The 16,097-nt window shown below is 39.6% G+C and overlaps 1 protein-coding gene across 1 annotated transcript; it reads right to left on the minus strand.

Moving 5' to 3' along the window:
- Window positions 1-1,550: 1,550 nt before the first annotated feature.
- Window positions 1,551-13,586, minus strand: LOC121874188 (ammonium transporter Rh type C-like). The gene is made up of 10 exons (XM_042378187.1): window positions 12,667-13,586; window positions 11,433-11,533; window positions 10,529-10,709; window positions 10,022-10,172; window positions 8,773-8,917; window positions 8,386-8,549; window positions 7,028-7,165; window positions 6,741-6,877; window positions 5,550-5,728; window positions 1,551-4,566 (listed from the first exon to the last, which is right to left on the minus strand). The coding sequence occupies exons 1-10, from the start codon at window positions 13,104-13,106 to the stop codon at window positions 4,343-4,345; spliced, it is 1,860 nt and encodes a 619-aa protein (XP_042234121.1). The 5' UTR covers window positions 13,107-13,586; the 3' UTR covers window positions 1,551-4,342.
- Window positions 13,587-16,097: the final 2,511 nt, after the last annotated feature.

A 16,097-nucleotide genomic window follows, 5' to 3' on the forward strand; every position in this document is an offset into this window, starting at 1 on the left:
TTTAATGTGTCTTGTAAACTCTGAGTGGCTATGTTATTTTAAAGGTCAAAGGGGCATAAAAAATACTTAATTACTGTATAAAGATAATATTTCTAATTTCCACCAACCCTACCAATTTTGACGCTGTGTATTGCTCATGCGTCTGGCAGGTACCTTTGTGGCAGCGATAGGCTGGGAAACTCGTACAGCGAGATTATCAATCAAGGGACACGCGTGACTTCAGCTCACACGAACTAGGTCACCAACACGTTTCATAATGATCCGTGAGAGTGGAAGCAATGGAGAAAATAGATTCCCAAGTCATATAGGGGATAAGACTAGGTCGTGTCCCAACACTCAAATGACAGGACAACATGGACACCCCCGCAGTGTTACCACCGCCCATATAGCTACCCATAACACATGTTAATAAACACCTTTTTCTTTTCAATTTAAAGATCAAATTTGATTATAACTATTACAGCGTGTTCTTAATTTGTCACAGAAGATCAAATGATGGCAACATTACAAGTCGATTTTTCTGCCTGTGGTGACCTGCGGGTTCATTCCTATTTAACAGCTAAAGTAATATAACTCGCACTGTTCTTATGTTTTGATTGTATAACTGATAAAACAAAGGAACCAAAATTTAACAATCTTACAATAAAACTTAGGTTAGAACGAAGAATGACACTGGAAGGCTCCTAAATATTCTGGACTAATTAAATATTATAAAAGATGTCAACATTCGCAAGTTAGAGGAACGCATAAAAAACAGTCTTACGGAACTTGTTGGTGACTTGTACCTCTATAATGGTAGATGAAGACAAGTGAATCCTACGTATCTTTACCGCTGATTGGGGGCTGCTGCAAGACATCTTTACATGGAGTTCCTGGTTATTCTAATGACAGGACACCGGAATATTGGGCTGAAAATCCAAATCTGTGCAAATCTTTGATCTCTGAAAACAAGGATCTTTCTATAGCTTAAGTCTTGTACTAAGGTCTTTAAGCCGTGGCCAATGTATAGTGGTAGAATGTTACATCCAGACCCACAACAACAACCACTACCTTTACGATACGGTCACCACACGGGATTACCCTTCTTATACTTTATTTCTAAATCAGTACTGAGAAAGACTCCAGCTCTTATGTTTTTTCCAGACTTATAAGTTATAAGTCTGGAAAAAAACTTGTGATAGTAAAATATGGTGTGAGTTTCCCTTAGACTTTATCGCTAGAGTAGAGGACTTTATCTAGATTACCATTTTATCCATTAATTTCATCATTTCATTTCATTATCAGTAAATCATTCCATTTATTAGTTTAGAGTACATGAACGATGATCACCCCAGTAAGAGCAGTCAGGAAATACCATCGGAGATGTGAGCAAAGATCATATTTCAAGAGGAATACAGGCTTTGGCATCGTTAGTCCTTGTGCAGTTCAGTTCAAAGAAACTATGTTCACAAATAAAATAAAACAATATGGATACATGGTCTTTCACTCACAAAAAAATACTAAACGTTGCATATATAAATGTGGTAAGAAATTTATTTTCCTGAAATGCTTTGAAAAATATACATAATACACAAGTTTCCCTTATTGTTCTCTATTAACAGAAAATAAGGTTAAGAAAACGTGATCTTAGGATTAACTAGACTAAAAAAATCTTTCAGCAATATTTTCCGGCTTGACTCGCCTTAGGCTGAGTCACCAACTTTTCATGTTTATCACCAAGAAGGACTTAATTATTGTTTCTTTTCATAATGTTGTACACTCTTTGAAACCTTTCTCCTCCTGGAAATAAGCAGCTGACAGTTTTGTCTGCTATTCTTGGTCAAGTTGCCTTACTGTTTCCATTGTTTACCTGCACTGTCACGGCAAACTCCCACGGCCTACCTGTACCGTATACCTACATTGTCTATATTCATGCTGAACTGTAGAGTTTAAAAACAAGCTTATCCAATTGTAAACCTATATGACTACGTTACTGAATAAATATGATTATAATAATGTTGACCAGAAATTATAAACAAAAGTATTCTGCTGCTCTGCGCACATCCAAGGAATGAGCACTATCATGGTACCGATATAATCCACTTTACCATCAGCACCCGCAGACGCGTTTATTAGAGAGGTTTAAACTGGCCTACTCTCTACACACTAACTCTGCCAACACTGAGCTCAATGCTGAAAAATAAATACCATGGGATATAATCACTGTTGCATTTACGACGATGCAGGTTATACACAATAGTAAATATAGTAATGAAATGTATGTTATCATTACACATAACAAGAGCGATTTCTAATTTGTGGTTGACGAATATGGAACACTGAGTAGACCAACTTTGTAAGAGATAGTAAACAAGGGAAGAGCTGTATTTTTAATTGGGAACTACTTTAAATTATTTGCGTCATCTGTGGAAATAGATTCTCTCTTTGAGTACAGTACAATATACAGGGTAACAGATGTAATTACTGTACTCTCAAAAACAGCTAATTTCACAGGCAGGCCACGCACGATATACATTCAGATTGTTGCATGTTGACGATAATAAAAAAATAAGAGAATAAATTAAATTAACTATACACGAAAGATAGCAATTGACGATATTAGTTCAATCAAAAATAAGTAGATACATTAGCAATTTCTGGCATCTACCTGTGGTCCATGTGAGAGAGGTGTATGTAACACTGCTTTATATTATATGGTGAGTGTTGCTTTTATTTATAGATCACATCAAAATAACACTACAAAGGAAAAACTATGTAAATAGATTTCTACATACCAATCTCCCCTTAACTAAATAACTCAAGTATACAGTAGATGGTCAACATTACTAAGAGTCCTGGGTACTTTGTCTACATATATACTTTATGTATGGAATGATTATACAGCAGCCTAATTATATACAATACTAGGGGATTAAATGATTAGGTTAATGAGCTTCTGAGTTAAGACTTCTATTCTCAACTACCTGAAGGCACTAACTCAGACCTGTCACCTAATGAATAGTATTATGTATGTTCTGTATATACCTACATCTTTACTAACACACTATATATTTCTAAATAAAAATATCTGATTAATGAGAACGACATACACATTCTACCTCACAAACATACATGTACAGGTATTTATTTACGAGCTTTACCCCCAGGGATTCAAAGGTAGCGTAATAATGTTCTTGAAGCATGTGTGTGTCTGTGTAAACGTATGTCTAAGAGTGTTTGAAGGTCTACCAATATCAGTATCATGGTAACTCTGAATACAGAAGAGATCCTTAAACATGCCTAGTTATAAAGGTGTATTGGGCTGAATCATATATCTACAGCATTTTAGATTTTGGGGGGCAAAAATTTTCAGTGATTGGTTCAAAGTTGGTATGACGCTATCTTATATCATTTACGCACATGTTCCAGAAACAGTATCAACTCCTGAAATACCCTTTACATATGCATGACACTCATATGAAAGTGAATCATCTTTAAAAAAATTAGAGTAAAACTATAAAATATTCTAACAAAGCTACATTATTTTACTACTCCTGGGATACTACTAAATTATAAGCTCACTGTAATCAAAATAAAACGATAACTACACTAAACACCTCAAACCTAAATATTTTCTGATGCCTTAAAATCAACTTTATTGTTCCATCACCCTAAGTTCCATCTAGTTTTGGTCTCCATAGCAACCGTTACAATTCGTAGTTGATTGGTTGTTCAGAATCTCACGTGACACCACATCAGCCAATACTATAATGCCTTTTATGGTGAGACAGTGCCGGACTTCTACTCAAGCTAACCAGGCTGCAGCTTAGGGCCTCACAACATAAAGGTCCTCTAAAAATTACAATAAAAATACATTTCAAGTTTTATCAAAAGCGGTTGATAAATATTGTATATGGAAAAAAGAAGATTCACTGTAAATATAGACAACCTCGTTTAAATATTACGAAAATAAACAAATACTAGACATGTAATTTGTAGTCGCTATCTATCGTGTACCCTGACCTGCAGAGTTTACCAGATCCTTCTCGTGTAGATCAACTGTTGCCGTAAGATGTGCGTTTATCTATGGAGCGTTTTTAAACTTTCCCTGAACTAAAAAAATAATAATTGTGAAAATATGACCAACATGGTATCGGGTTATCTATGTACTGAATGCAAGAAGACAGTCATATTACCATCTGAGGGCCGATGAACTTGTGAGGAGGAAGTCAAAGGCTGGTAGTTGTGGTGAAGGAAGTCAAAGGCTGGTAGTTGTGGTGAAGGAAGTCAAAGGTTGGTAGTTGTGAAGGAAGTCAAAGGTTGGTAGTTGTGGTGAATGAAGTCTCACATTCTGGTGAGGAAGTCAAGGGCCAGTATTGTTATTGTGTGCAAGAGACTGGATTTGCTGGTGTTTATGGTGCGTGGTGGCGTGGGCGGGGTCGTGCGGGTGGGAGTGGGTGTGAGGGCCGACTTGGGTGTGGGCGCGGCAGGGTGATGATTGGCGGGCGGGGATCTGCCAAAAGCGGTGGTCGCTGTACAGGTCATCTTGGGTCAAGTTCTCAAGCAGTGGCAGCCTCAGCAACAAACCTAGCGAATCACAGACGTCAGTACAGAGACCTAATCGAACTTAACAACATAAGTTAATCCATTTAAATTATCTTGGCTTTAGAACCTAATTTAACTTAGACGGAACCACTTTTAATATACAAGCTTCACTATATTTACATTACCATGATTCACCAACCTAACTTGAACTTATAAACTAGTATCACTTTTCTAACTTATCTGTAAATCTTATCCTCCCCAACTTATGTACCTGTACTGTATATTGTTTAAATTCAACTTAACTAACCAGCTAGTTAGATTAGGTCAAGGTTTGAATTCCCAGAATTGGGGTGCAACAAATTTAAATATTTATAGTTTGTTTTCGGTAAGCAACCCAACAAGTGGCGAACAGGAAGGAAAGCTCAGTTTTAGACAATTATTTCCCCCTGAACTTGGGAAGAGAAAACCCATCTTGTTGCAGAAGTTTCACTACAATTTCTAAAACTATTTTGTTGATAATACACCTCAGCTAGATGAGTTCTCGCATCATCTGAGGAAAACGAATGGTGAAAAGTTTGACCTATGACGAATATAGCAGTAAAATTTTTTCGAAGTTAATGTTGGCTTCATCAACAGAGCGGATACTTGCAAAACTCGGCTGACCCCTCACTAAGTTACTCCTCCGACTAGAACAGTACATCAAATACCAAGAGCCATATGTCATAAAGCCAATATCTGTGACGAAGCAGGTAGCTGAAGTGTCATGGTCATACTTCTTTTATTACCTGGTATTTTCTGGTAAAAAAAAAATTATGAACTTCATGCAAATTTTCTAGCGACCTTATCAATATATTTTATACCGCGAATACTTAATGATTTTCGTATTTTCATGACAATTTTACTCTTATTATCCTAAACAGTTTTGTTGTATATTTTACCCCTGTGTGAAAGCTGTCTAACATATATCTACCATAAAACAATAACACCTGTCATTAAGCAACACAATCTTGGGTTCAGCCACTAACCTGCAAGGACGCCGCTTACTACAGAGATGACGAGAACGGCAAGAATAGCAGCAAGTTGGTGAGCGGCCTGAGACCCACTTGACCGCCCTTTACCAGCCGGCACGACGTAGTAACTCACTACTTCAGCTAATTCCGGGGTGCTTTCCTTTGGTGCCATAGGAGGAAAAATCTCGTACACGCTGTGAAAATAAATTTACTTGAAAATTGTGTAATACACGATGCGGGATATAACAACAGAACACATATTAGAGGTTGGATTTAAGTGAACAATTTGGATTATATAACGCAGCTTAAGTGTTAGAAACTTATAAAATACGGTATGGTGTTACAGGTCCGTTGTCAACCTTGATTGTCATATAGCCTTCGCATATAACACGGGGCTAAGGGTGAATACTGTATTTTGCGAACTAATGAGATGATAGATCGTTATTCAGTGAAATCGTTATGCAAGTTCACATTGGTTCAGTGTGTACAGTGAATAGGCAGTGCAGACATACAGACAATAACAAGCAGTACGTCGATCCATCCAAAGACAGCCCAAGAAAATCAGTATAAACTTATTTTCAATGGGAACACGATTACTGATGCAAAACATGACGAGTGTGAACCAGACACGAACTTGTACTTGTGCACTTGATAATAGGAAATATTCTGAGATCAATAGTAATTACTTTTTACGATACAAAAATATCCAAGTACATTACTGCATTAAAGAAAAATTATACGCGTTTAAATTATTAGAATTTTCTGATGAAAGAGGGCGACCCTTGTTGTGGCTTCTTTAACCTGAGTCTGTGACCTCTACTGTAGTGGGGCGGGCATCCACTAGTTCCAATTATGAACACTTGATAGAGTAATGTCCTCTGAAGCGCTTATATACTTCTTTTAAATTACCCTGACCACCATCCCCAATCCCATTTCCTTTCACGGAATCTTATAGTACCTTGCCTTCAAGTATACACCCCCCCCCAAAAAATAAGGGTGACCAGAGGCTAACTTAATGTCATGGTGGCAGGCAAAGCATCGACGGAGCCCTAAACCAGGGACACCCGACCCAAGTTTCAGGTGTTCCGTCGATGGAGATTTAACTTTTCTCTGATGGCCTTAATTGTGAACATGCAAGCTATTTAAAGTTTTACATAACACACACACACGCACACATCATGCCAAGTAACTAACATAGTGATTCACCTGACTCCATAAGAACCCTTATCACTAGCGGAGGCGGCCATCACCACGCCAGCTAGTCCACCCATAGCACCCGCCAGGCCATGAGATACGCCCACGCCTGCAGTATCCGCTACTCCCAAACGTGTCTGTAACATAGGCTGGAAAAAAGGGTTTGCATGCTAAAATATATAAATAAGACAACTTGGATGATATGATTCGCAAAATCCCTAACCTGTATGAACCAGGTGCAAGATTATACAATAAACCATGCAGCTATAGAAAAGATGAGCAACAGTGGCAAGACTTACCGCTAGACGACGTCGTGTAAGGACACATATGGCGCTGGTAATGGCGCCAAGCAACAACGCCCCGTAGGCCTCAAGCATCATGTCCGCCACCGCCGCCACTGCAACGCTACCGCCCATCACACCGCACTGTATGTCACTCTGAGGAGATGTACGCCTTTTAATTGAAACTTTCTATAATTACATTTCACCTGGGATAACTAAAGCATGTTTGTCCTACAGAAATTCGCATTTAATGATTTATTTCTGTAATATATATATATATATATATATATATATATATATATATATATATATATATATATATATATATATATATATATATATATATATATATATATATATATATATATATATATATATATATATATATATATATATACAGTATAACCCTCTAATTCCGCCACATCCGGAGTCTAAATTTTAAAATCGGCGATAAACTAAAACTAAAACATTTATGATGGTACACAACACGAACTAGCCAAAACCAACCTGATCTTACCTTACCTTGAATAGATAAATATTAAAATAAATAAAATATTTAGTAAGATTAACAAGGCTATTTTTGGTTTGGTTAGTTAGGTTTGTTTGTTTAAAAAGAAATGAGTTAACCATTGCGATTCTATTTTGTTTCCATGGCACTGGCGCAACTCTGGGGATTTCTTTTTACTTAAGATTTTTTTTTTTTTATAACGTTTACTGTAAGAGCAGAATTGGAAAGTAATAAATAAAATCTTGGATCTTATGTTACCTTACAATTTAAACACCCTAACGTTAAATGGGGGGTTAGATTAGCTACTGTGACCTGAGCCCGGGTACAGACGTGACCGACCAAACATCATAAGTGTCCTTCCTGTACTAACATTGGACAACAAGAGTTTTAACAGATTAACAAAACACACCAACTGCCCGAACGGTTTTACTTGGCGAAATTATAAATTAATCTACAAGTGACCTCTCTTGGTAGTTTAGCCGTAAGTGCCTCAATTTTACAGTCGCTTGGAATAATTAATAATAATTATACACATCGTTTATATACAGTAATCTTAATTTACATTTCATCTTGTGGATATAGTCGTACTCATGTCGTCCATGAAGTGGCAGGAGAACGTATGTACAGATCATAATGAAAATCCCCTAGGAATGCATCTTTCCAAAACAAAACCCAAGTTACTTTACCGATTGTGGAAAACCTCATTAGTCTAGGAGCAAAATATAAGTACAGATAAAGATAGGCCCTGTCCTATCTCTCTCAGCTACATTTTCTGTGGTGTGATGAAGAGGAAATTTAAATAATCTTCAATTAATGCTTAAAAAGCTGTCCGGAAGGGAGGGGGTGCGGGCTTGTGAATTTATCTTACCATCGAGAACTTCCTGCGCGTGTGAGCTATGGATGAGGCTGGGAGGGCGACGATGGCTGCGGCGAGGGTAGCGAGAAGAGTGTTGATCTGTGCGCGGTGCTGGTCGTCTCCACTGCTCCTCCATGACCACACCTCCGGCAGGTACACCACCATCACCATCGTCCCTGCCAAGTGACCCGCCCCCTCACTGTAGCAATAAATTCTGATATACTCATAGTCACATATTGCTTAATCTACCAATGTATGCAGCATAATTTGGTCGTCAAATAGTATTTAATACAGGATAGATGAGTTAGCCTGCTTGATTCATTGCCTAATCTAACCAACATTAATTCACGTGAAGGGTACAATTAATTTAGTGTAACTATTGGAACCTCGGTTTCTTACCTATGAAGGCCGCCACTTGGGAGGTCTTGGATGCGGAGAGTCGGGTGGTGGTGGCCGACCTCCGGCCTCCTAGGGCCCGACAGGCCGACACCCCGAATACGGCACCAAACATGTGGACCGACAAGCTGCCCCCGCGGTCCACAGCCTGTTTGATAGTTGCACAGTTTTGAGTGATACAGTTACAATGATATTTAATATACAATGAGATATCTTACTCTTACAGTGATAGCTATAGTGATGCAGTTACAGTGATAAACATTCACTTTCATCCTACCAGTTATATATCAGTTGTGGTGACAAATACAGTACTGTATAGTGAGATTCCACAGTTAAGAAGAACAAGGGAGTAGAAAATTACATCTGTGGAGCCCCCAGCATATACAGTGTTACAGGCAGGTGTGTATTATTATCAGACAAAATCAATAAGTGAGACGTACAAAGCAACATTGACTACAAAAATGGCTCATACAGAAAAGCTGAAGATTTGGAGAGAAGTAAAAAAACACAATTACTAATTTTTTAAGACTTTAAGAAGCTACCCCTCATATATGGTGCTATAACTCTACTATTAATGTGTTACGACAGGTTCCTTGTATCTAGTTTAGGGGGTTTATATTTCCCTTCGGCAATATAAACGATTAGCTTCTGACGAGATATAACAAATAACAGAAATATTCCCTTTGTTCTCAGTCTTCCCTGTGGAAAATGGGAGGATATATGGGGTGCGGAGAACTCTGAGAAAAATTAACTAGTACGATGCCAACAGTGACCTTCTGAGCTGATCCTTAAACAAGTTATGAGTGTATTAGGAAAATACATACATATCTCCCTAACCTAACCTAATCTAACTTAACCTAACACGCCTGAATTTTTGTACTACATGTTGAAGTTCCAGGGTCTGAAGGCTGCATGACAATGAGTTTTATTAGACTTATTGAAAGCCTATAATTGTCTTCCACACACACACACACACACACACACACACACACACACACACAAGCAAAAAAAACAAAAAGAGCAAACAAAAACACAAACAAACACATACATACCGTAAGGCTACCTGGAGGGGTTAGGTTAAGTTAGGTTAGGTAAGCTTAGGTTAAGTAAGATTAACGTTAGAACTGTTAGTCTTATAGTGAAATAAGATGAGGCTTAATCTTTAGATGATCTTTTTAATGTACTTAGATGATAACCAGCACAGTATTTTCTCTATCATTGTTTACTGTCTGGTGGTGGCCCCGGTTCTGACCTGAATGATGTTGTTGACGAGGTGGTGGGTAGCGGTGTGGACGGGCACCTGGAGGAGGGTCAGGAGGACTAGCTGGAGGGGCGAGGCCACCCCCAACAGAGCCCCGTGAGTCACCCCCACGCTTACACTCACCACACACCCTTCCAGCAAGCTGTCAATTCAATGGATGCTATAAATACACTGCTTTAGCCAGAGTGGGTCTAGATACACACAAGCTGTTGCGATGATACAGTATTTCATAAGTGAAGGTATAAGAATGCACTAAAACACAAAAATATGGTTAGAATTATTCGATGCATTTACTTGGTTATAAGACAATTTTTCATAAGGAAATGTACCTTTCTTTTGACTGGCGTTAGATTAACGTATTCAGTTATGATATACTTTCAATGTAATTATGATGTATTTTATGCTTTACATTAAATCAACAGACATGTGCATTTTTACATCTTTAGTTACAAATTAAATTTTGTCATTAAAATTATAAATTTGGGAAAATATACGAACCTGTAAATGCTAATGTACATAAATTCTTTATCGGTAATAAACCATCGACATAGTATCGCCCACTGCAAGGTCATGGCTGTCAGCAGGAGGGACACGCCCACACTGCTGTAGGAATACTCTCGCAGAAACGCCATCCGCAGTCCTACGCCCGCCAGCACCACTATTTCCATGTTTAGTAGTTCTGAAAAAATATGTTTATGCTAATATTTTCTTTATGACACTAATATAAATCACCCATGTGTCATTCCTTTATACAGTAGTTCTGGAGTCTGATTCATAAAGGTTCGTAGATAAATATACTGTACACCAAACTGGTTGGAGGTAAACAGACAAGTTCACAATAGAGCTGGGAGGCTTAACAATTAACGAGACTATACTATCAATGACGAGGGGCGAGACCTATGAAGTAGCTCGTTTTATACACGCCTTCTTGATAAGTCATGTACTGTATAGATAGACAGGATTCGAACCCACGGCCCACGAGCCCATGACTGTGACCGGGGAACGCTACCTCTGGACCACCAGGATACTAAAAGCAATACTAGACTCTGTGATATTTCACACAAAGCCTGTTCAACGAGCTTATGGCGCCGTGAACCTCTAATGAGGACTACCCGTATCACGTAGGTGGTCAGAGTAACGTTTTACCAAATCCGGCTTCGAAACACGAGGATCCATATATATTTCATTAGCCCAACAAAGCACGTGGGCCGTGGGTTCGAATCCTGGCGGGTTGAGGTGTTGATTGTATGTAGAAGTCCGCATGCTTTATTGGGCTAATGAAATATATATATATATATATATATATATATATATATATATATATATATATATATATATATATATATATATATACAGTCCAACAGGTACCTACAGCAGAAAAGATGAACAGAAATATACTGACGGTGGTGTAGGAGACCTCCCGGGTTGTGTTTAGATAAATTTCCTCCCAAGATATAGTGATGGTTGTTTCCGGGGTGTGACGCGTCCGCCAGTTCATCATACCTGACGATGATAATAATAATAATAATAATAATAATAATAATAATAATAATAATAATAATAATAATAATAATAATAATAATAATAATAATAATAATAATGGATCACATGAAGAATCTACACCCCAGCTTGTCACCTAAAGATTAACCAACCACCCTAATAATAATAATGGTCGTTGCCAAATCGTATTCATGTAGAGCTTAATAGCTACTGAATTTTTGAGAAGCTGAACACAGGGTAACAGTGTTATAATTATAAACGCAAGACAATTAATTCAAAGAATCAGTAGGATGATGTGTTTATCTACAAACGTCAAAAAGAAACGTTTTATTCATTGGGTTCTCACATACGATGGTCTCTTAACTTCGGGTTTGTCAAAATATTGTTGTTTTGGAGTCATAGAAACCGTCTTTTAAAACATGCACAACGAAGAACCAAACCTAACGTAATCTAACTTACTGACCTGACCAATTTAACATAACTTAACCTACCTGGCTTGCCTAACGTACCTAATAAAATCTATTCTAACCTACTGAACCTAACCTGATCTACCTAACGTAAACTGACCAATCTAACCTAACCTAACCTAACCTAGCCTAGCCTACCTAACCTGGCCTACCCAACCTAACCTGGCCTACCTAACCTAATCTAACCTACCGAAATAATCTAGCTAGTTTGAAGTACTTTGGATACTAGTTAACCCTTTAGATGGCAGTGTAGCTAACACCAGACAATTTTATTCAACCGAGAGAAACTCCTGCCTCCTAAAGAATTAAAATCTATCTCGATTAATTACTTAGCGTTAGGTTAATTCTGACTGGTTTATTTCGTCTCTTTTACAAGAAGTGCAACTGCCAAGATGGATAAGGACCGCGACACTGATATTATCATGGGATGGGCCACCTTACTGATGCTCCCAGTCTTTAAATAGCGCTATTGGGGTCCTGTGTGTCCCATTGTTGACTGACTTTATCAGCTGCCTCGACATAGACCCTCTGGTTAGTTAAATATTGTTCTTGATTTCTTGTTGTAGTTGCGTGTATGGGTAACGAAAATCAAAGAAACAAACTGTATAAATATCGTTTAAGAGTAAACAAATCACAGTAAAGTTAATGTAAACAAGTACTGTCGGTTACCTCACGAAGGCAGTGAAGAGGATGATGAAGAGTCCTTGTATCAGCAAAATGGCGGCGGTGGTGGTAGTTAGGTACCATAAAGGCTTCTCTACGTTCCCTTGGGGTGGCTGGTGAAACGTTTGGGCTTCGGCGTCATCTCTGGCCCCTTCAGCCTCCCTTTGAGGTCGTTCCTCCTGTCTAGGGATGTCAAACTCCCCTCGTCCACGAAAACTTTGCGTGGGGGAAGCCTTGGCCAGGTCGGTGGGGCTCTTGTGGCAGGCAGGAGGCGTCCTGGGGAAGCCTGTCTCCCTCTCTGGGTGAGGTAAACCTGCAGCTGGGTGGCGGTGGGTGTGAGTTATTGTGACGCTCAGCCCCCGTAGGTGCACCCCGGGCAACAGCGGCTTTTCCCTGGTTTTCGGTGGGGGAGGGGGAGATGACGCTTTCAAACATTTCACCACCATTACCACTATCTCCACCGCTACACTTACCCCTGATGTATTCGCCTCCACCACTACTTCTATCTCACCCACTACACTTTCCACCAGTGTCTCCACTTCCCCCTTACTTATCACCACTATCGCCAACACTATCTTCAGTTCCTCTGTTTAACGAAACAAAGATCGTGTCTCCCTCATATCCTTATACAAAAATATTATTCGCTTTCCTGTATAAATTTCGGTCTTTCGTGTTTATAAACCCTTTTCACGGAATATAAATACACTGTTATACATCAAATATGCACTAACACAAATTGTTTGATATATATAATAGTCATCAATACAATCACCTCACAATTGTAAAGTGCACACCACCCGTATTTACACGAGTTTTGTTGAAATCTGTCAGGTTTATTTAAATCTAGTCGGATACCAAGAGCTAGCTAAGACCGGCAAGGTGTAACTGGCTGTGAGTTAGTCTCGTCAGGTGAGGGAATGTTATAGCCACTTGAAAGACAGCTTCAGGTCTCCACCCACCACTGTCTCCGCTATCTCCAGGACCATCCTGGAGTGGGCAATGTGCCAGGGCTGGGATTCTCAGAGGCTCGTACGTCAATTTGTTTCCCACCTTACCTGGGAACACACCTTGACTCACTATAAACTACGTCAACAAGGATGACTATCACAGTGGCATCGAAATTAAACAGAGGCAATACCGTAAGTATGTTCCACACTTACGAGAAGAAAGAAAACAAATAAAACGAACGAATGTTTGAGACTTCGGACTCGGGTATTGAAGAAGGGTGGGGGCACTTACGGCCTGTGTTATATTTACTCAACGTGTATTTTAAGTATTTCTTTGTTATTAATTCAACACATAAAAGTTCAACATATAACCGAATCCTTGAATATAATCTAAGGTGTTCTGCAACTGAACAAGGATCATATTAATGAGGCTTTTAGTTGGTTGTTATTTACTTAAAATGCAGGCAAGTGTTGTGACTAACATACCAAGCTTTCCAGTTATCACTGGCTGAGGGAAATTTGTCTTTTACAACACTTGTATGGTTTGGGTTAGACGGTAGAAGGTGGTAACTGCGGAGTATATCAGCATGTTACTGGGTTATAATTAAATGATGATGTAGTTATTTTGAAGACAATTAGAGGCATGACTGAAACTACAGTTGAAATGTTTATTGCACCAAGACTTTTTTTTTTCAAACATAAGGACTTAGTTGATGTTACCTAGGCTATCTATGCATGCTGAAGGGTATCAAAATATGTGAAACTGAAGAGACGTGCACCATCGTATATAGTGTTGTAACCAGGTCTTCTTGTGATTCAGTCCAGAGGCTATTGAAATTAAAGAAAAATAAATTTATCGGAAATGTGTTCAGTGTATAGGTGAAGTTTGACAGAAAACTATATCTACAGACTTCAAAGTATGGCAGCAAGATGAGTCACCCACACAAAGCGGCAGCTAAATGAATTATAAAGTAGATGATCCAATGGAAGAACTATGCTGTCATTATCAACAGGGAAATCATAAGAGGAATGAAGTGTTAGCTTTTGAAACTAAGAAGTTTAATTTTAGGCGCAGGATATAGGTACGGCAGCCGCGTGCGAAAGGTCATGTCTATTGGTACGGTAGCTTAATACCATGCGTGGCAGGCAAACTATACAATGATAGTTACTAAGATTGCCTTCTTTCTAATTAACCTACCCTAACTTAACCTAACTATTAGCAACACAGTCCGTCAATACAGCTGCTGTACCTATATCAACAACGTTAATTTTATAGTTACTGATACAACCAAACAACTCCATGTGCAATTTTATGATGAATAAACTATTCAGGTAAACATTTAACTTCTATATAAGTTGTGCTGACCACAAGGACCCATTTCTGATGAACAACGTAAATAAAGTGTGATAAGATGAAACAACCCACTGGAATCTGTTGAATTTTGGTGTTGTAGACCCGCCCAAGATGCCAACTGATAGTTTTACTAACTTGGAAGTATCCACATTACTGACCAACGAGGAGGTTACAATGGTAAAATGGAGATTAAGGTGTTTGGGTTACCTGCCCAGTTACACGTAACCTGAGGTACACCTCACTGAGACAGCTCCTTGGTACAGCTCCCTGGTACAGTACACCTCACTGGGACAGCTCCCTGGTACAGTACACCTCACTGGGACAGCTCCTTGGTACAGTACACCTCACTAGGACAGCTCCCTGGTACAGTACACCTCACTGGGACAGCTCCCTGGTACAGTGCACCTCACTGGGACAGCTCCTTGGTACAGTACACCTCACTAGGACAGCTCCCTGGTACAGTACACCTCACTGGGACAGCTCCTGGTACAGTACACCTCACTGAGACAGCCTCCTTGGTACAGCTCCTGGTACAGTACACCTCACTGAGACAGCTCCTTGGTACAGCTCCTGGTACAGTACACCTCACTAGGACAGCTCCTGGTGTACACCTCACTGGGACAGCTCCTGGTACAGTACACCTCACTGGGACAGCTCCTGGTACACACAGTACACCTCACTGGGACAGCTCCTGGTACAGTACACCTCACTGGGACAGCTCCTGGTACAGTACACCTCACTGGGACAGCTCCCTGGTACAGTACACCTCACTGGGACAGCTCCTGGTACAGTACACCTCACTGGGACAGCTCCTGGTACAGTACACCTCACTAGGACAGCTCATACATCACCACACTGGGACAGCTTCTGGTACAGTACACCTCACTGGGACAGCTCCCTGGTACAGTACCTCACTGGAAACTCCTATACATCACCACACTGGGACAGCTTCCTGGTACAGTGCACCTCACTGGGACAGCTCCTGGTGCAGTACACCTCACTGGGACAGTTCCTGGTACAGTACACCTCACTGGGACAGCTCCTGGTGCAGTACACCTCACTGGACAGCTCCTACAGTACCCTCACTGGGACAGCTCCTATACATCACCACACTGGTACAGCTTCCTGGTACAGTA

Source organism: Homarus americanus, unplaced genomic scaffold, assembly GCF_018991925.1.
Source record: "Homarus americanus isolate GMGI-L3 unplaced genomic scaffold, GMGI_Hamer_2.0 scaffold49667, whole genome shotgun sequence".
Classification (NCBI taxonomy): Eukaryota; Metazoa; Arthropoda; class Malacostraca; order Decapoda; family Nephropidae; genus Homarus; species Homarus americanus.